This window comes from Tiliqua scincoides, chromosome 2 (assembly GCF_035046505.1).
Source record: "Tiliqua scincoides isolate rTilSci1 chromosome 2, rTilSci1.hap2, whole genome shotgun sequence".
NCBI classification, from domain to species: Eukaryota; Metazoa; Chordata; class Lepidosauria; order Squamata; family Scincidae; genus Tiliqua; species Tiliqua scincoides.
In genome coordinates, this window is record NC_089822.1 from 106,830,706 (window position 1) to 106,851,583 (window position 20,878).

Here is a 20,878-nt window from a genome sequence, read left to right on the forward strand (position 1 = left end):
TGGTGCCCTCCCTTGCATCTGGCATTCTGACATAACCCATTTCTAAAATCAGGAGGTTGCGCATACACATCATGGCTTGTACCCCATAATGGATTTTTCCTCCAGAAACTTGTCCAATCCCCTTTTAAAGGCGTCTAGGCTAGACGCCAGCACCACATCCTGTGGCAAGGAGTTCCACAGACCGACCACACGCTGAGTAAAGAAATATTTTCTTTTGTCTGTCCTAACCCGTCCAACATTCAATTTTAGCGGATGTCCCCTGGTTCTGGTATTATGTGAGATTGTAAAGAGTATCTCCCTATCCACTCTGTCCATCCCCTGCATAATTTTGTATGTCTCAATCACGTCCCCCCTCAGGCGTCTCTTTTCTAGGCTGAAGAGGCCCAAACGCCGTAGCCTTTCCTCATAAGGAAAGTGCCCCAGCCCCGTAATCATCTTAGTCGCTCTCTTTTGCACCTTTTCCATTTCCAATATGTCCTTTTTGAGATGTGGCGACCAGAACTGGACACAATACTCCAGATGTGGCCTTACCATCGATTTGTACAACGGCATTATAATATTAGCCGTTTTGTTCTCAATACCTTTTCTAATGATCCCAAGCATAGAATTGGCCTTCTTTACTGCTGCCGCACATTGGGTCGACACTTTCATCGACCTGTCCACCACCACCCCAAGATCTCTCTCCTGATCTGTCACAGACAGCTCAGAACCCATCAGCCTATATCTAAAGTTTTGATTTTTTGCCCCAATGTGCATGACTTTACACTTACTGATATTGAAGTGCATCTGCCATTTTGCTGCCCATTCTGCCAGTCTGGAGATCTTTCTGGAGCTCCTCACAATCACTTCTGGTCTTCACCACTCGGAAAAGTTTGGTGTCGTCTGCAAACATAGCCACCTCACTGCTCAACCCTGTCTCCAGGTCATTTATGAAGAGGTTGAAAAGCACCGGTCCCAGGACAGATCCTTGGGGCACACCGCTTTTCACCTCTCTCCATTGTGAAAATTGCCCATTGACACCCACTCTCTGCTTCCTGGCCTCCAACCAGTTCTTAATCCATGAGAGGACCTGTCCTCTAATTCCCTGACTGTGGAGTTTTTTCAGTAGCCTTTGGTGAGGGACCGTGTCAAACGCCTTCTGAAAGTCCAGATATATAATGTCCACGGGTTCTCCCACATCCACATGCCTGTTGACCTTTTCAAAGAATTCTATAAGGTTCGTGAGGCAAGACTTACCCTTACAGAAGCCATGCTGACTCTCCCTCAGCAAGGCCTGTTCGTCTATGTGTTTTGAGATCCTATCTTTGATGAGGCATTCCACCATCTTACCCGGTATGGATGTTAGGCTGACCGGCCTATAGTTTCCCGGGTCTCCCCTCTTTCCCTTTTTAAAGATAGGCGTGACATTTGCTATCCTCCAATCTTCTGGCACCGTGGCCGTTTTGAGGGACAAGTTGCATACCTTAGTCAAGAGATCTGCAACTTCATTCTTCAATTCCTTAATAACTCTTGGGTGGATGCCATCAGGGCCCAGTGACTTATTGAACTTTAATTTATCAATGAGGTCTGAAACATCTTCTCTTTTAACCTCTATCTGACTTAACTCCTCGGTTAGGAGGGGCCGTTCGGGCAGCGGTATCTGCCCGAGGTCTTCTGCTGTGAAGACAGATGCAAAGAACTCATTTAATTTCTCTGCCATCTCTAAGTCTCCTTTTATCTCCCCTTTCCCTCCCTCACCATCCAGAGGGCCAACCGCTTCTCTGGCGGGTTTCCTGCTTCTAACATATTTGAAGAAGCTTTTATTATTCCCCTTAATGTTGCTGGCCATGCGTTCCTCATAGTCTCGCTTGGCCTCCCGTATCACCCAAGTCTAAACACAAATTTCATTTATGTTTCATACACATCTTATACACATAGCCTGAAGGCAATTTTTCCCCCATGGGGACACTGAATAAACTGTTGCGTGTGCCTGTGTTTTGACTGTGATCCGCCACATAAAGTCAGGTGTGGAATTCTCCACCATGTCGGTGCTCAAAAAGTTTTGGATTCTGGAGTATTTCAAATTTCGGATTTTTGGATAAGGGATAGTCAGCCTATATCGTATGACGTAGATATGTCTACTGGGTGTGTGTACAGGGATTGCCTCAGAGGTTGGGTCTTCGCCAGGATGATTATGGAACCCTGAATGCTGGCAGCGGTGGTCATGCCAAATGCACCATCAGGCCGTTCGCAGGTGGAGGCACGGGGGTGGGTGCTGCAAGTTGCTGTCCCCTTCTTGCATTCCTACAGCAAGGCCCCCAGCAACCTGGCCCCAGTACTGGGTCTGTGTACTTGAGCGGGGACAGTAGCTGCGAGACATCTGCAGCCACGTAATTCTGATATAGTTCTCTCGATCCAGGAAGAGATTCCTCAAAGTGAAATGGCATCCTCTATTATGCTAAGTACTTTTCCGCACAAGCAGAACAGTTTGCATTTTGAAACCAGATGCTGCTGTGATGGGAGTGGCTGGAAGACAAATAGACCCTTTCTGGTGGGTGGCTGGAAGGCAAACAGACCCAGCAGGCCTTGCCTTTCCTCTTCCTCTGCTTGGCATGAATGTGTAGCCTTTCGCTCTGGGATTAGGTGTGTCACACAATGAAGAGCTGAAAGCAAGCTAAGTGGGCAAGCCAGCTCCGTTTTGTAGCTACTGATCCTGGAAGATGTCCTGGCCTGTGCCAAGACAGCAGCTCGCTTCAAACTCTGTGTTTCTTATGCTCACATTTTCTCGCTGTTATTCAGGGCATGTGTTTGTTGCGAGCAGGAGGGGTTGTCTCTCTCGTTGTAGGAACGTTACGCTTCTTTGCAAAGAGGTGCCTGGTGCCTGCATCTTCCGGACGGTCGCCCTGCAGTCTGAGCCCTGAGAGAGCTCAGTGGCTACAAGCGACTAACAAATATACACCTGGGTCATATTCTCTTATGGAATTATTATGAAAGGCATCGATATGAACATATAGGTTTCACTTTGTGAATATAAATTATTGAAGGGATACTACTGTAAGTGTCTGAAAAAATGATTTATTTTAAGATACCCTTATCTTAAGGATGGAACAGATAATATATATAGCTTGCTCTTCCTTCTATGTTACTTGTAGCACAATCCTATGTGGATCTATGTGGATCCTATGTGGATCTTTTTGGCCTTTTCAGCCACACTAGACGTTGTGCCAGAACCACCATTCAGAGCACGATACCGTAGTCTTTCGAGACTGAAGGTTGCCAACAGACAGACTATGTGGATCTACTCAGAATTATTATTTGATAATATTTAACAAAAAAGAACACCCAAAAAAGTTCAACAGAAAAAATTTACAAAACGGTTTACAGAGAAAATAAAATGACGAAATGGTTCCTTGTCTCAAAAGAATTCACAGTCTAAAAAGATACAGAAGTGGAACAGCCACTAGGAAAGACATTGTTCTGTGTGAAGAGGGACAGCCAGTCTCCCCCTGCTAAATATAAGAGGTACCTCTTGGCATAAGTGCCTTTTGGCCCTTCTGGCAAGGGTTAAAGTAACCAGTCTGGCAAGGACTTACTCCCATGAAACCATGTGTAGCCTTTCAGCTTTGGATACAGATTACTAACCCAATCCTACCCAGGACAGGGACAGGTCCAAACAAGTGAAATTGTTAGAAACAAGGAATACTTTAATTGGAGGAGAGGTTAAAAAGATCAGGCAATCACCCACTTTGACCGAAGGTTGGTTAGGCCACGCACAGTATATCTACACTGGAAAGTGAAAAGCAAGACAGAATCAACTGACATCTCTGCCTGGGTTTTCTTTCAGCTCACTGCACAGGTCCTAGAGGAGAAAGGCGTCGGCTTTGGATTAGTGGATTCCAAGAAAGATGCAAAGCTTGCCAAAAAGCTGGGTAAGTTTCCAGCTATTTACAATCCCTATGGTGGAGAATGCATGGCGGGGCTGGACTGGAGTGGGGGAGATTCCAGCATCATAATTCTGGCAGCCAAAGCTAAATGGCTATTCATAGAACAGCCAGTGTTGTGCCATTTTTGTCCGTATCGATTGCCTTGATCACATACTGTAGGGATGTCAGCTCCACCAAAACTGGCCAAAGAAACCAATGATATAAACCATAAAGGGAAACCATAAAGGGACACCGAACAGCTTGAGTGGATGCTGGGATCCTAGTAGGTATACTGATGCTGTAAACAACAGTATTTATTTATTTTTTCACATTTTTATACCACCCAAGGAGCTCAGGGTGGTGTGCATAGTTTCTCCCCTCCTTTTGTCCTCACAACAACCCTGTGAGGTAGGTTAGGCTGAGAGAATGTGATTAGCCCAAGGTACCCAGGAAGCTTTATGGCTGAGTGGTGATTTGAACCTAGATCTACCAGGTCTGACTCTGGAACCATACACCATCCTGGCTGTACTAAGCACATGAACTAAGGTGTCAAGTGCCCCAATATTGCTGTTGACAGCATCAGCGTTCCTATTGAGATCACAGCATCCACACAGGGTAATCCTTTTAAGATTTCCAGTTTCAGTGAAGAATTGCTACTTCTTCCAACGAGTGAAATGAAAGGGTGAAAGCCTGGTTTAGAAAAGCCGCAGCATGCAAGAGGAAAATGTAAACTTTGGAGGACAAGCTCTGCTTCTGGCATGAGATTTGCATTTTATGGATTGCAGAGTGATCAGAAAATAGCAGCCTTCACAAAGGCACGAGGATTTTCCCAGATTACAATCAAGGTTTGATTAATCAATAATTAATTAATCCCTTCTACAATCAAGGTAGAAGGGATATCATACCTGCTGTCCCCACCCCACTCCCTGTATATGTTTAGCATAACTTCTTCAATAAGCAGGCCCCAATTGCACGGACAGATCCTGTGCGTGTACAATTTGATACGCACAGCCTAATGTGCAGTTTATGCAAAATGCATGTGGAGACAGGGATGGTGCAATCCCCATGCATGTTTGTGGTAATGTGTGAAAAGTGCTATGCAGTGAGCCACATCTGATTCAACTAAATACCTAGCTACCAGATAGAAAGATCAGGAAATACACTCTCATATACAGAGGATTGTCAGTGTCTGAATGTAAGCCAAGTGGCTCTGATGGAGCATTCCATAAGTGCCTGGCACTTGTTCATCCCCTTAGCACCCTCCATTGGTTGGGCAATCACTGCTGGAAGAAAGGCAGTGGACTGGAACTAAGGACTGTTTGACTAGTCTTGAAGATAATTTGGCAATTTGTCTTGAAGACAACAGCCTGACTTCAGGTGGAGGTGGGTTTGGACCAACCTACATGTTCCACTGGACTGAAGCTTCTTCAGCAATTAAAAAAATACTACACAGGCAGGAGGGGGCATGATCAGAATCTGAACTTCAGTGGGGGCAAAGGGTGAAAGCCCCCTACCATGGTTTTGTCCCCCCTCACCTCTTGAATTAAAACACACATACGTTGGGCTATATTACACATTTCTTGTAATGTGTAGTTTGGCACCTGAAACTGTACTGACGTCCTAGAATTTCCTGGCACCATTCTGGTTCTGGTCCCAGAGGCTGCAATCCTAACCACACTTTCCTGAGAATAAGCCCCATTGAACAAAATAGGACTTACGGTACTTCTGAGTAGACCTGGTTAGGATTGTGCCCTGCAGCTCTAAATGGCTTGGACCCTACATGTGTTAGTGTCTACCATCCCCCCATTTTGATCTCACATATAAGTGAGCACCTTTTCTTGACTGTTCTGTCCACACAACCCGTTTGGACAACAAAGGCTGCACATAAGCAAGCTTTTTGTCTGCCTCCCAGCTCTGGAACTCCCTGATCAGCCTGAGCTAAAGGCCAGTTTTCAGCATTTTCCCAAAGTTTGGTGGTATGTGTAGTTAATTATTATTATTTTTTTATTAATTAATAAAAATATTTTACATACCACTTTTCAAGAAAAAGTTGTTCACAAAGCAATTTGCATAGCAAAATAAATCAATAAATGTTTCCCTGTTCCCAAAGGGGAACTATTTTAAAAAGATGCTGAAGAAACATCAACAATTGGCTCAGTCTAAAGTTTGGTGGCTGGATGTAGACTTTCAAGTGGCTGGATTTTAGCAGATCCGGTGTTAAAGGGGTCTTTTTTAGAGAAGGAGAGCAGAAACCACACTTTAAGCGGCAGTGAATTGATTTTGGCCCAAACCTATCCAACTTGCAGTGCTGATGCAGCCACAGAGCAGCCCCAAGGGAACAAACTTCCCCTTACCTTGGAGAGGCTTGGGTCCTTTATTAAACTATTGTGCAGCAATAGGTATGGATTTAAGTGAAACTATGAAATCTGTTTTTCTGTCCTTGTCATTTAAAATAACATGAGGCTAGTAGTCAGCATTAATTGTATCAATTTCCCTTAAGGCACAGTCCTAACCAACTTTCCGGCACCAAGGTAAGGGCAATGCAACTCTGAGGTAAGGGAACAAACATGCCCTTACTTTGAGGAGGGCTTCATGAGTACCACCCAACTGCAGGATGCATCCCATGCCTCCATTGGTATGTCAGTGTGGGAAAGTTGGTTAGGATTTGGACCTTAGTCATACTTATTCCCTTGCGCACAAGCCAAGTGGTCAGCCCATCTTGAAGCAGGTATGCATGTACAGCCAAGAAACTTGCAAGCGCGCCCATGACCTTATTCCTTGTCGCTACTGAAAGACCTCTCTGTGGCTTGGATCTAGCTTGCTGTTTTTATAGCCCCTTTTGATGTCAGTTGAGGAATCACATTTTTTTTCCTAGTATTGGGAAGTAACTTCTCTGACTACCCTTGTGCTCATTCCCTTACCCAGTTGGCCCTCACTTCGTCCATATCTTCTATCTCAACACCCCAATATTAAAAGATATCTTAGTCCCAGCTATTCCTTATCAAGCCAAGTTCTCCTTTCGCGTTGTTTTGAGTCTCTTCAGGTCATTGTGTTCCGAGATGTCATCTTTCCAAGAATGCACAGCAATTGAAAGTAAATCTGATGTAATACAGTCATGGATAAAACAGCTGTTCCTTTAACTCAGGCAGGAATACATAAGGCAACAATGTGCCTATGTGTGTAAACAGTAAAAGCCAAACCAGACTGTGACACTTGTTTAATATGACTTTAACTGGATGTGTTGTTTAGACATCATAGACCTTCTCCATCAAAATATTAGCATTAATGACAATATTTAGCATTTGTATGGTGCTTTTGCATGATCAAAGTGCTTCACGCATATTCTCTTACCTTGACGTAATCTTTTAAAGCAATCTGTAAGGTACATGAATATTATTCTCCCCATATGGCAGTGGGGGGCAGGCTAAGGCGGAGAGGGAGCGGCTTGTCTCGAAGGCCACCTCGTGAGTTCATGACAGAAGCAAGGTTTATATCAGGGAAGTCCTGATCTGCAGCTCATTTTCTTAATATACTAAAGATGCCAGGACGATGTAAACTGGGATTAAGAAGATTTGGGGGATTTGGAGATGTGATTCATTTTATGCAAGCCGTGTGTATGTGATCTCTGAGGACAGGGCCTGCCTGCCAATGAGCTCTGAAGGCTCAGGTGGCTTGGGTGGCAGATGGGGCAGACATTGCCCTGTGCCCATTTACCACCTCTGCAGCTCTGTGCCTCCACAGCCCCCACTGTTATTCAGCAGCAGCAGCAACTGCCACTATTTCTGCTGCTGCTTTCTCTTCATGTACATTCCTCTATGACTCCCCCCTGCTTTCTTCTTCCTGTTTTGCCCTGCTGCTCTTTTCAAACAGCAGAGTGGTAGGTGCAGGTAGGGAAGAAGGCGGGGAGGAGAATGAATGAGGGGGGAAGCTACAGAGAGGAAGGTCAGGGTGGGGAGAGCTACTGGGAAGATGAGCACTGCTGGGGAGAAGACTGTGGTATGCTTTGCACACTGGGGGGGGGGGTGAAGGAGGAAGAAGAAATGGGGGGGGGCCTCAGTTCTGGTGCACTTGCCCGGCCAAATAAAGAGAGGATGAAATCTGGTGTGCTTTGCATGCCAGATTGAGAGAGAGAGAGAGAGAGAGAGAGAGAGAGAGAGAGAGAGAGAGAGCGCGAGAGCGAGCTTGCAGGTGGGAGAAAGGGTGGCAAGGTTCTGCTCAGGTGCCAAATGGAGTAGGGCTGAGCATCGCCTAAGGATGAATCAAGAACCTAGCAGGCTAGGTATGGCTCAAAACAATGCTTTCTTGAACATGAAGCTACCTGTAGTGTTCACTTAAAGAGATGCTCAATCCTATATATTTTCACATAAAGCAAATATTACAAAGACATGCTAAACCTCCAGTGATCTCTCCTCCAAAAAGCACTCAGATAATGCTGCACCCCCTGGAACTCTTTGCTCCATTTGAGGAAGTGGGACATGAGCATGTGACAATGGCTTTCAGCACGTGAAGCTCATCTGCCAGTCATTTAGTGGTATATCATCTCACAATGCTTTGAGAGGATATACCACTACATCCTAGACAGCCTAACTGGTCTGGATTACAGTGCGTTCAGGTGTGATCTTTGTATCCTTTCCACAGGTTTGGATGAAGAAGGAAGCCTCTATGTCTTTAAGGAGGACCACATCATTGAGTATGATGGAGAAATGGCAGCAGATGTCCTGGTTGAATTCTTCTTTGATGTAGGTGCATTCAACGCCAGAACTGGGTTTATAAATTCATTACATTGTCCAACAAATGGACCCCATCCTCTGCTGTGTACATGAATGTATGAAGCTGCCATGGGCGTCTGCACAAGGCTGGGTGCAGGTGCTTCTCCTTCCTATAATTTTCAATATTATCAAAAACATTTTTTGATGCATGGAAATGCTGGACCTCCAATACTCCACATGGGTCAGCAGACAGTCTAGAATTATTCCTGAGACCTTTCCAAGTAAAAGAATTCTAAACTCTGTATTATTCTGGAAGAGAGTCTAGGCCAGTAGCTCCTTGTTTGTTGTTTACTGCCTTTCTCTGTTTTTACACAGCATTCAATGTGGTTTACATAGGCAGCTGGATCCTAAACCATCATTTTTCAATGGGGTTTTTACAATATTATTTCTGTGAAAGGAACACACAGAACCTTCAGTTCACCAGAGGTTTTCCTTCACAGTATGGTTATCTCTTCTGTCATCAAGCTCCCACAGGCAAATGTAAATCAAGCCCACGCAGGTTCTCAAGCTCTTACCTATTCTTGCCAACTGACCAGATTCCCCCACTCTTTCATCGCAGGTGGTTCATCAGTGATTCTGTCCTCTCACAATGAGTTATAGCAACTTTGTCAGCTTGGCTTCCAGTCTCCCCTCCAAAGGCACTACAGATTTGTTCCTGCTTAGCTCTTCCTGTAGTGCGACAGCTCAATCACTGGGCCACACCTCCTGCTCCATTTGTTCAGACAAATAGTGCTTGTAATTTGTTGCTCCTCATTGGATCCTGAAAATCTTATAAGATCTGGACTCCCCATAAATACATTGGCCTACTACAATGTAGCTTCAGCTTTTCCTTTGCTAGCAATAGACCAGTCCAGGTTTCCTGGGAAATGCTCTGTTTGTTTCCTTCCCCCAAGCAAACACTGAAAATGAGATTGTATTTAGGCCATTTCTATCCCGCCTTTTCTTCTGAATAACAGGAGAGATGAGCACTGCAAGCCATCCATTCATTTTTCTCTTTCAAAAAAAGAAAGAAAAAATATTTCTTTCTTGCCATCCCAGCAGTAAGTATGAGTTGGAAATAAAGGAGGAGAAAAGGTGGTGTTAGTTGTGTTCAGGAAACACAAAAGATCTGTTTGAGCCTCTAAATATGTATGTTATAGTTACATGACAATGAAAACAGTGCACAATTGAATATGGCAACGTTTTATTTTATTCTGAAGTTATTTACTAATATCGTGTATAAACAACTTTTGGAGCCTTAAGAAAAAGCTGTCGAGATATATTTTTAACAGTTATCTGTTGGTCTCTGAGACCTTTTTCTACTGCCATCTTAAGACTGAAAGAGCCTGTATACTGGGCTAAATGATATGCCCCCCTCTTCTAGAAACATTTATTTTCCACGTTTTAGTCGCATCCATTCTGAGGAAAGAATTTGTGTAACTCAAAGTTCACATACCACACTGTGAACTTTCATCCTGATAATAGTATTGTTTTGCTGGTACAACTTTTTGTGTTTTTCAAACACATAATCTTAACGTGTTCCAGTTTTGTACTAACTGGAAGGTATTTACTGTTTTACAACTCTTCTGTTTATAGTTGGAATAGTTAAAGACTGGTAAAAGAATGTATTCCTCTGTTTAGTCAGAGCAGCAGTACAGCGATGCCAGCCTGCGTTTTGGCAGAAATCCCTGCAGTGTGATGAAGGACACCCTGCTTGGTTATTCAGAAGTGAGGCACATTTGCTCTGCTTATGTGTGGAGGCATTTTTAGGCCTGCAAAGTCCCAGAAAATGTTATCACATTGCATGCAGTGATTAGGTAGTTATGATCCTGAAACTGCTGGGGATGATTACCTTTGTTTACCAGTGTAGACTCACATATGCAGGCATAAGAAAAATGCACAGCATGTCTCCAAGCAGTGCATATTATCATGAGGGATATAAGACACACAAAGTGCACATGGTCCCCAATTACAACCAGCCACTGCTTTCTCCCTGTCCCATTCCTTCCCATTATTTTTGTGGACACACTCACAAGTTGTGCTGTATTAAGTCAGACCATTGGTCCATCTAGCCCTTTATCAGCAGGCAGCCCAATCCTATGCCAGACTGGGTTGCTGGCTGGAGTGCTTTGCGTCAGCAGAACAGAGTTCCAACAGTGGAACAGCGGAGAGGTACGTCATGATAGGGAAATACCCAGAAATGGCAGTAGGCCCTCTGAATATTTGTTGCTGGGGTGCAAACCATAGGATAGGCGGCTGCTGCTGATATCCCCCCTCCCATTTCTGGCTGGTCACTGCTGGAAATAGGGATCTCCTTTTTACATTTGATGTTGTTACATAACATAACAAGGGAGGGGGACAGTGACTGTTAGCTGCTGCTGGTTTATGTTTTTTTTTTCAGACTGTGCAAAGATATATGTTCTGATAGTAAAGAGGAGCCCTCTCACCAGGGAAAACAATAAACCACAAGGACAGAGAAATTCATGAAAGCTGAAGCTGAGGTTTAAGAGAAGCTCAAAGATGGCAACTTACAGCTATGGCTTGCAAATGGAGCAGAGCAAATCAATTCCCCATCTCAGAACATGCACTTTTGTTTCCTTCCTTTGTGGTACACTTAAGTTCCAAAAGCTTGAAATATTTGTTTGGGAAATACTGGTGTTTTTTTTGTGTGTGCATGATGCAAGTTTACCCGTCCTATAATATTTCTGCAAATCTGTTTGTTGTAAATTTACAGTGGTTTCCAATCCATTTTTTTGGTTTTTTGCCTTACGCCATGGTTTCTGAGTGAGAAAATAGGGGTAGGAAGCCTAAACTTCTGTGACAGTCGGGATAGGAAGAGCTTCCCGTTGACTGTGCCAAATGATATATGCAACTATCACCCATTTTTTGGTGAGTCGCATTGTTTCATATAGCCACACTGCCTGTATCGTTAAGAAGTTGTTGTCCTTGACTAAATTTACCTCTGCTAACTGGATAAGAGACACTTTTTCAAGCGGGTGCTCCTCTTTTTAGCAGGGGAAGAGTAAACTGGCCCTCACCCCAGCAGTGTCTTTTCTAGTGGCTTCCTGCTGGTGTTCTTTTGCATCTTTTTAGATTGTGAGCCCTTTTGGAACAGGGAGCCATCAGTTATTTGATTTTTTGTCTAAACTGCTTTGTGAACTTTTAGTGGAAAAGCAGTATATAAATAATAATAATAATAATAATAATAATAATAATAATAATAATAATAATAATAATAATAACTTTTTCATGGCAGCTGATGGAAGACCCAGTGGAGATCATCAACAGCAAGCTGGAACTTGAGGCCTTTGACCACATTGAAGAGGAGATAAAACTCATTGGCTACTTCAAAGGAGAAGACTCAGAACGTACATTTAGTTTAGCTATTTTCAATCTTTTTTCATCTTACTGCACACTGAAAACGCACTAAAATTGTCAAAGCATACCACTGGTTTTTTTGAAAATTGACAAGGCACACCCAGCTTCTGGCTGGGGGCTCACCTCCCCAAATGGCTTTACTAATATATGACCCTCCCCAAAACTTCTGTGGCACACATGCAGACCATTTGTGGCAGATCACTGTGCCGCAGCACACCTGTTGAAAATCACTGGTTTAGTTAGTGGAGTCATAAGTCTGGACGGATGAAGGGGGGAATAGACTAGGACATCTCTGACCCCGTGATAAAATCAGAAGAGCAAGTTGCTTTCATGAGAAAAAAGCAAATCTGATATGACTCAAGGTCAGATTGGATGCTTTCCCTGCCCACACACGATTTTTAATGCGAAAAAGTGTCCATTGCTTTCCACTGAAACTTTTTTCCCATTAAAAATAGTATGCACTGACAGGGAGTGGAACTGCAGCAGGGACAAAGTACTAAAATACCCCTCCCCCTCTTGCAGTGGTTTTAGGCTGTTCTGTTGTTCCCTTCCATAAGCTGTTTCCTCAGGAAAAACAAAAACACAGAAGTGGAAGTAAGGCATTTATGTTCATGTCTAGTGTGACCATCTGTGAGACCTGCCGTTTAGGCAAGTCTTGGCTAGTAAGGGAAAACCACCTCTTTTCAGATCCTATCCTTTAATAGAAATTCTCAACTTCTTCTCACATGCACCGTCTTCAGGTTTTCTCACCTCTCAAGACGAGCCTGCTGTACAATTGGAAAACCATTGCTCTGCCATAATCTCTGTGGCATCAAAATAGGCAGAAACTCAGATTTCTCTGTAACAGCAGTCTAGAGATAGTTTGAACAACAGATGGTTTGAAGAAAAGTTGCAGGTTCCCTTGCACTGTTATAAGGTGCTGGATCAGGCCAAGGACCCATCTAGTTCAGTTTCCTGTATCAAACAGTGGCCCACCAGAGTTATCCCAGGCTGTGGGCTGGGAGGACATAATTTAAAGGACATGATTAACACATTTGACTTCCAGGGTGACTTGGGCAATATTCTTGACCAATATTATATAATGAACTGTGTTACTGGAATGGGAAATCTATATGGATTGCTCAGAGATGATCTGGTGATTTTCAGTGAGATTTTATTTTTAAAAAGATCCAATGTACAAGTCTGCCTTTTAGGAAGTTGTGCAGTTGCTCATCCAAACAAATTGCTTTGTGTATATGTACTTACGGATCAGGGTGTTAGGATAAAAATGATTATCTTAGCTTCATTTCCAATTTCTATGAGAAAAGAATTGACTTGTGCTGGCAGAATTCAGCAAGGTGTCAAAACTCAGCTGCAAAGATAGCCATGACAGAGTCTTCAGATTTGTTGCTTGTTTTGTTTCTGGAGGGGTGGCATTGTTTTGATTCACTTTTCAGAAGGTGACAACCCTGCTTGTGTGGAACTTCATTTAAGCAGACCACACATGAAGTTGTCTCTTTCTCCTCAGATTACAAAGCATTTGAGGAAGCAGCTGAACATTTCCAGCCCTATGTCAAGTTCTTTGCCACCTTCGACAAAGGGGTAAGTACCTGGAATATCTGGAACTGTGTCCTAAGAGCTGCAGCAAATGAGGGCTAAAATAGCCTAGTGGACATTGTGTGTAACTTGGGTAGATGTGCCTCTGTTCCTTGAAAGAACTGCACAGCTAATTAGCCTTTAAACCACCCTCAGCATCATTCATCTTGAGGAGCTTGAGAATGCCACCAGACTTTGTGGTGTGGCAAAAGCAGCTTTGCCCATTCTCCAGTAAGTGCTGTAAGAGAAAATGCATACCAGTAAACACTCAGGGGGACAGACAGCAGAAAGATTCTGAGGAGCAGCCATTGGTCAGGGTTTGTTAGATCATATTCACTCTGTTGCATGCTTACGGACATAGAGCCTCCCTTCAAACATTACAATGGAGGAGTACAGTCCAAGTCTGCAGCTGACAAATGGCAAATTCAGTACTAGGTTATTTGCATCCTGGACAATTGTGTCCTGGTCAAATGCTTCCTGGTCACTTGTGTCCCTGGACATTCATGTCTGGTTTTATCTTCTTTCCTGGTTATTTACTTCCCACTATAACTGGGCAACAAGCAAACTACAAGTAGACAACAAACCCCATGTTAAACATCCATATCCTCTTATCCCAACCCTAAACCTAACACTACCTATGCATTTTAAAAATAAAAATAGGACACAAATGTCTGAGATAAAAAAAGAAGGGATGCAAAAGACCAATACTGGGACACATTTGACCGGGACACAGTTGTCCAGGATGCAATGGTCCTGTCACTGGCAAATTCAGCTATTGTCAGTCACCAAGTGAATTGACAGGCCCTGGACCTTCCATTCAATGGCCTTCCTGTGTTTGAACAGGGATGAAAATTCAGTAGGGGGAGGAGGAGAGGACCTGTTTGCTGTAATGTTTCTTAAACTGAATACGTTTAGGTAAAGTCTTCCATAAGTTGTCATGTAGAAGATGTAACTGCTTGGTTTGAGTTGCGCTGTATTTCTTTATTCATAAGAAATGGTTTTTTGTGAATCTGTTTTGCAGCATGAAAGACAACACTGTTTTTGAAACAAACATGGCTGCTTGGTCTCCAGCTTCAGTTTTGCTTTACTCATTTTCAAAGCAGCTTTGCTGGTGTAGACAATCTGCTGCGTAAGCACAGGCAGCAAATTAAAGAAAGGCATTTTGTTGTTTTTGTGAAAGTAAGCAGTACTACAACCTTGTATTTAATTTTCAACATGTCTATATTTTCAATGTTTCTTTCAGTGCTAGAAAGTATTTGGGGTAGGGCTTTGTGTTTTTCAGCAACAGAATATTCTGTAATTCACCAGTATGATAACTTTGGCTTCTTATAGGTTGCGAAGAAATTGGGTCTGAAGCTCAATGAGGTTGATTTCTATGAGCCATTTATGGATGATCCGGTCCACGTCCCTGACAAGCCATATACAGAAGAGGAGCTGGTTGAGTTTGTAAATGAACACAAAAGGTACAGAGAATGGCTACTGAGCGTGCCACTGAAAGGAACTTTTCATGCAGAATGCTGTGTTCCATGGCTGGTCAGAGCCCATAGGATTGGGCTATGGCAGTGGTTTTCAAACTGGAGCGTTGCGACGCCCCAGCCTGAAGGCCCTGGCCTCTTTCTCCTTAAGGGGCGGGGGCAGTGAGGAGGCAGCAACACAATCCCCAGGATTGCTTCGCTAACGGGACTGCAGGGACTGGGATGCACTCACCAGTCCCTGCAGCAGGCCATCCTGGGGTGAGGGGAGTCCTGCGCGAGCGTCTGTAGGGCTCCCTGGCTCATCAGAAGTGAAAGCGGAGCGATCGCGCTCCACTTCCAGTTTTGCAGAAGTGGAGCGTGATCGCTTCACTTTCACTTTCTGCAGGCTGGGGAACCCTGCAAATGCTTGCACGGGATTCCCCTCACCCCAGGATGGCTGCTGCAGGGACTGGTGAGTGCATCCCAGTCCCTGCAGCCCCCCTGAGCAATGCAATCCTGGGGATTGCGTTGCTGCCTCCCCCCTGCCCCCACAAGAACTTACAGCAGTGCAAACTCTCTATGAGAGTTCTAAAACCACTGGTCTATGGGTTACATAAAGCTTCCATCACATGCTGGCTCCATTGAAGCTACCCTTTTCAGCCTGTGTAGGAAGTGGATAGAAATAAAACATTACATCATATATTGAGCCTGGCCCTGAAAGGAGCCAATCACCCCTTTTGAGTTACTGCTGTTCACAGCTGGAAATTAGACCCTCTGAGTTTGAAAGAGAACGGCCAGTAGGTGGATCAGGAGTGGAAACTGGTGTACCAGGATGACCAAGGTCAAGTCTCTTGAGGATGTGTTGACTTTACAAATGCTTACAATTACAAGTATACTGAATAAAGACTCTATAAAACAGAGTTTCACTTTTCTCTTTTTCAGAGCCACACTACGCAAATTGCGCCCAGAAGACATGTTTGAGACTTGGGTAAGTGCGGCAGGAAAGGTAATTTCTTCAGGAAGTGTTCTAATGAGAAAGGGTCTGGGCTAGCTACAGAGCTCAAAAGAGGATTTCCACACAATCAACAAAGGCAAGATTTGTGTAGGCTTATATGCATGTGGCTAAAGTTTCCTTGACCTGGTTCTGATTATCCCACAAACAGTGGTTTGTTGCATCAGGAATGTGAGGCAAAAGAGGACTGAGACCATGCACAATCTCCCACCCCCCTTTCCTCCTCACCTCAAGCATAAAGGAACCCTAGGTTGTTAAGCCACAGTTCTGCATGCTATAAAAACCTGGGAGCTGTAGCTGAACCATGGCTTGTAAACAAGGGTACAAATCAGAAAGACCCAGTTGGTCCTTATCTTGATTCAGTTTGAAAGTTGGTATGACTATTCAAACAGGGGTAAGTGCAGATCTACAGAGGACAGATCACTTCAGAGATGTGTGTCTATATGCAGCTCTCAATACCTGACTTCAGATCACAGGTTTTTATTACATTTATTGAAGACTAGACCATGAGGAAGGGAGTAAGTGTGTGTGTCGGGGATAGAAGGATAGGGAACGAGGACAGTTGTGTACTGGGCAATTAGGGGAGAGCCTGGAGTGGTCAAGCACATGCCTTGCATGCACAAGGGCCTGGGTTCAAGCTTTGGCATCTCCACTTAAAAGGAACTCGGGTAGCAGGGTTGGAAAGGACCAGAGATGCTGTCAGAATAGATGATCCTGGGCCAATGGATTCCAACTCTCTATAATGCAGTTTCAACTCACAAAGAGCAAAGCGGGCCTATGTGTTCCTTTCCTAAGTGGAATGGCAGCATGTGTTTTCTGGTAGTGTTAACAATACCTTAGAAGATCCTGAGAAAATTAAGCCCAGGATTCTTCCACAGCAAAGTGTTGGCCACTTGTTTAATGAGTTATCGACTTGGGTATTGTGTATGTGCTAAGTCAGCTGGAAATTGTCTTGAGGAAAAAAACAAACCAAGCCACACACTACAGTGAACTATTTTTGCTCTGATTTCAGTAGTAAATCTTCTCCAAACGTCCCTGTGAAAATCTGATTCTCCTGTAGAAGCCAGCAAAACCCTCATTCTTGCAATTTTTTTTTCCTAAATGATGTTTTCCACTTAATCTTTTAGCTCTTCATTTTATGGGGGTTCTGTCACTTGTGGGCTCAGAGGGGAAAGAAATTAGCATTTAGATGGAATTTTTTTTTTCTCTTGCATTAATACCAATTGAAATTGAAAGCTGGGATTGGTGGGAGACCAGGAACATGAGGGTTTTCCATGGTATAATTCCAAGATGACATTCATAGCAGGTGCACAATAACAGCCAAGCTGCCAACTAATATGGCCTTTGCCAATATCATTTTCACTGTGCCCAGTAGCCAAGGCCTCACTGCCACCCTTGTGGCTTTTAAGAAGAAAACCATCCCCAGATTTTTTTTTAATATCAAGCTCTCTCAAGTCTTCCTGTTTTTTTATTTGGCTTTATAGACAAAACCCCTGACAGATCCCCTTCCTTCTCCTTCTATGCCTTCACAGTCCCCTTCATTCTTATTTCTTTGAATTCTCAGCCTGGAGGCTTTCTAACTATACAATAATCTAATACCTTAGAAAGAACCTTCCTTGTCTTGCGAATGGTAGTAGTGTCCAAAAATAAGGGAAAAATAGGCCAAAAATGGGGGAAGAGACAGGGTATTCATCACACACCCCAAAAATGATAAAGGCTGCAATCATAAGAACATAAAAACAGCCCCACTGGATCCGGCCATAGGCCCATCTAGTCCAGCTTCCTGTATCTCACAGCGGCCCACCAAATGCCCCAGGGAGCACACCAGATAACAAGAGACCTCATCCTGGTGCCCTCCCTTGCATCTGGCATTCTGACATAGCCCACCTCCAAAATCAGGAGGTTGCGCACACACATCATGGCTTGTAACCCATAATGGATTTTTCCTCCAGAAACTTGTCCAATTCCCTTTTAAAGGCGTCCAGGCCAGACGCCATCACCACATCCTGTGGCAAGGAGTTCTTCCACAGCATCTAACCACACTTTCCCGAAAGTAAGGCCCATTGAACAAAAGTGGACTTACTTCTGAGTAGACCTGGTTAAGATTGTGCCCAAACTTATATCAGTAAGACCTATATGTAAAAAAATGTATAAATGGTGCAAACCAGTTAACTCTCACCTTCATACACAGTGTACCTTGCTATTTTGTGTCCTTCCATTGGTTCTTATATTCACAGTGGCCTCTAAACTCTATAAGCTGATCCTGTTTATACAGGTGTGCCCCTGTATCTGCGGGGAATCCGTTTCAGGGACCCCCCCAGATATTGAAACTGTAGATATGGGGAACCCTGTCTCTGCATCCCCTGCATGCCCATTAGTGTTATTTAAATGCTGACCCCAGTGAAAATATTCTTCCTTTACAGGGTTGCTATAAAGCATGCAAGAAGACAGCAATACGCAGGCTGCCTCCTGGCAGCCTGAACACTTGAAAAGACTAAATTGAGGTTAACAGGAAGCAGAAGTTAACAGCTTCCTGTTAACCTTGATCTAGTGACTCTTTTCAAGTGTTCAGGGTGCCAAGAGGCAGCCTGCGCATTGCTATTAGTTTTTATGCTTATAATGACCCTAAAGGAAGAATATTTTTGCCGGGGTCAGCATTTACATAACGCTAATGGGAGCCCCAGATCCACTGATAACACAGGCCTACAAAATTGAGGGTCAGAAAAGTTTTTCCCAAACTTTATGGTGGTTTGATATGAATTTGGGGTGCCGATTCCAAAAATGGCATCTGTTTTGTCCTATCATTTTTTATTTTTTTTATTTTTCACATTTTTATACCGCCCTTCCTCCAAAGAGCTCAGGGTGGTGTACATAGTTCCTTCCCAACTTTGGTCCTCACAACAACCCTGTGAGGTAGGTGAGGCTGAGAGAAAGTGACTGGCCCAAGGTCACCCAGGAAGCTTCGTGGCTAAGGGGGGATTTGAACCTGGATCGTCCAGGTCTAGCTGCTTGAACCATTCACTAATGAGGCTATACTGTATCTCCAAATATACCCAGGAATTGGTGTAATGTTTAAGGAAACAAAATGTGTGTTGTCTTGTGTAATCCAATCTGTGGATATGGGGATTGCATGTATTCATTTTCCCTTAATCTACAACGGGTCTCCAAACTTTTTGGCCAGAGGGCTGCATCAAATATCTGGCACAGCGTTGAGGGCCGGAAAAAAAAATTAAATATAAAATTTAAATAAATACATTAGAGATGTACCTTAGATGAAGGAATAAATGAATGGGCTCAAATGTCCAGGATTTCTCTCTCTCTTTTTTTCTCTCCTTTTTTTGGTATCATTTTTATTTATTTAACTATAATAAACATAAAATAAAAAAACAAATACATACATAAACAAAATTCTAATAAAGCAGCACGAGCGAAGCCAAAACATTCCCATACTTATAATCCAAATACATACAGTCCAAACATTAACAAATATTAATCTATACCACTAATACTTCAAAATCAATCTTCAAATCCAAAATACCTCAAATCCCCATCCTCTCTCTGATTCAAAAAATCAATAACTGGACTCCAATTCTTCAAAAAGTTTTCTGTTGAATTCTCCCTAAGCAAAATTGTTCATTTATCCATCTCCGCATAATCCATAAGTCTTATCCACCATTCCTCCACCGAAGGTATATTCATAGTCTTCCAATTTTGAGCATAAAGTATTCTGGCAGTGCTTATCATATACAAAAATAAAACTTCATTTTTTCTTTCCACATACTCATCTGTCATACCTAATAAAAATACTTCTGGCTTCAATTGTATATTTGTTTTTAAGATCAACTGTATCTGTGCATGAATTTGTGACCAATATTTTTTAACTTTTGAACACGTCCACCACATGTGGTAAAATGTTCCCTCTTGTTTCTTACATTTCCAACAACTATTGGACATAGTTTCATACATTTTGGCTAATTTACTTGGTGTCACATACCAACGATAAATCATCTTATATATATTTTCGTTAATGTTAACATTCAAAGTAAATTTTGTCTGTTTTATCCATAATTTCTCCCATCTGTCCATTGAAAGTTCATAGCTCACATTTTTTGCCCACTGGATCATGCATTCTTTAACCTGTTCATCTTCTGTTTCAAACTTCAAAAGCAATTTATATATTTTAGATATTACCTGCTCATCTGATCTTAATTGTTTCTCCAATATTGTCTCTCCTTCTTCAAAACCATATAATTTTTTATCAATTTTAAATCTTTCTAATAATTGTAAATACATAAACCATTGGCAGTCAAAACCCTCTACAATCAATTCCTCTCTAGACTTCAAAATACATTGACCTTGATTACATTTCAATAAATTCTTATACAATAACCATTTATCTCCTGGTACTGTTCCCAAACCAAAATGTGCTTCTTGTGGTGAAGCTAAGAGTGGAATTTTGTTGTAAAACCTTTTCTTATAACGATTCCATATCTTCCACAGTGCATGTCTAACATAATGATTCTTGAATTCCATATTCACTTTCAGCTTATCATACCAAAGATATCCATGCCAACCAAATCTTAAATCATATCCTTCTAACTTCAACAATTTTTTGTTTTGCAACAATATCCATTCTTTAAGCCACAGAATGACCAGGATTTCTCCAAGTACCAACACAACCCAAGAAATAAAGCATACACTTAAATGGACCCCCATTCCCCTGCCCCACAAGCACAACTCTGGTTGTGTTGGTCAGCTGGGCCAGAGGCTCTCAGGTGATCAGAGGCTGATTGCGGGCTGGATAGAGGC

At 43.0% G+C, this 20,878-nt stretch overlaps 1 protein-coding gene across 1 annotated transcript in view; it reads left to right on the forward strand.

Moving 5' to 3' along the window:
• LOC136642113 (calsequestrin-2) overlaps positions 1-20,878 on the forward strand; it is a 38,731-nt gene that overhangs the window by 10,390 nt on the left and 7,463 nt on the right. Inside the window, exons 2-7 of the mRNA XM_066618346.1 lie at positions 3,824-3,908; positions 8,541-8,641; positions 11,907-12,018; positions 13,536-13,609; positions 14,936-15,066; positions 16,000-16,045. Of these exons, the coding sequence (XP_066474443.1) occupies positions 3,824-3,908; positions 8,541-8,641; positions 11,907-12,018; positions 13,536-13,609; positions 14,936-15,066; positions 16,000-16,045 (549 nt within the window). The remainder of the gene's footprint in view (positions 1-3,823; positions 3,909-8,540; positions 8,642-11,906; positions 12,019-13,535; positions 13,610-14,935; positions 15,067-15,999; positions 16,046-20,878) is intronic.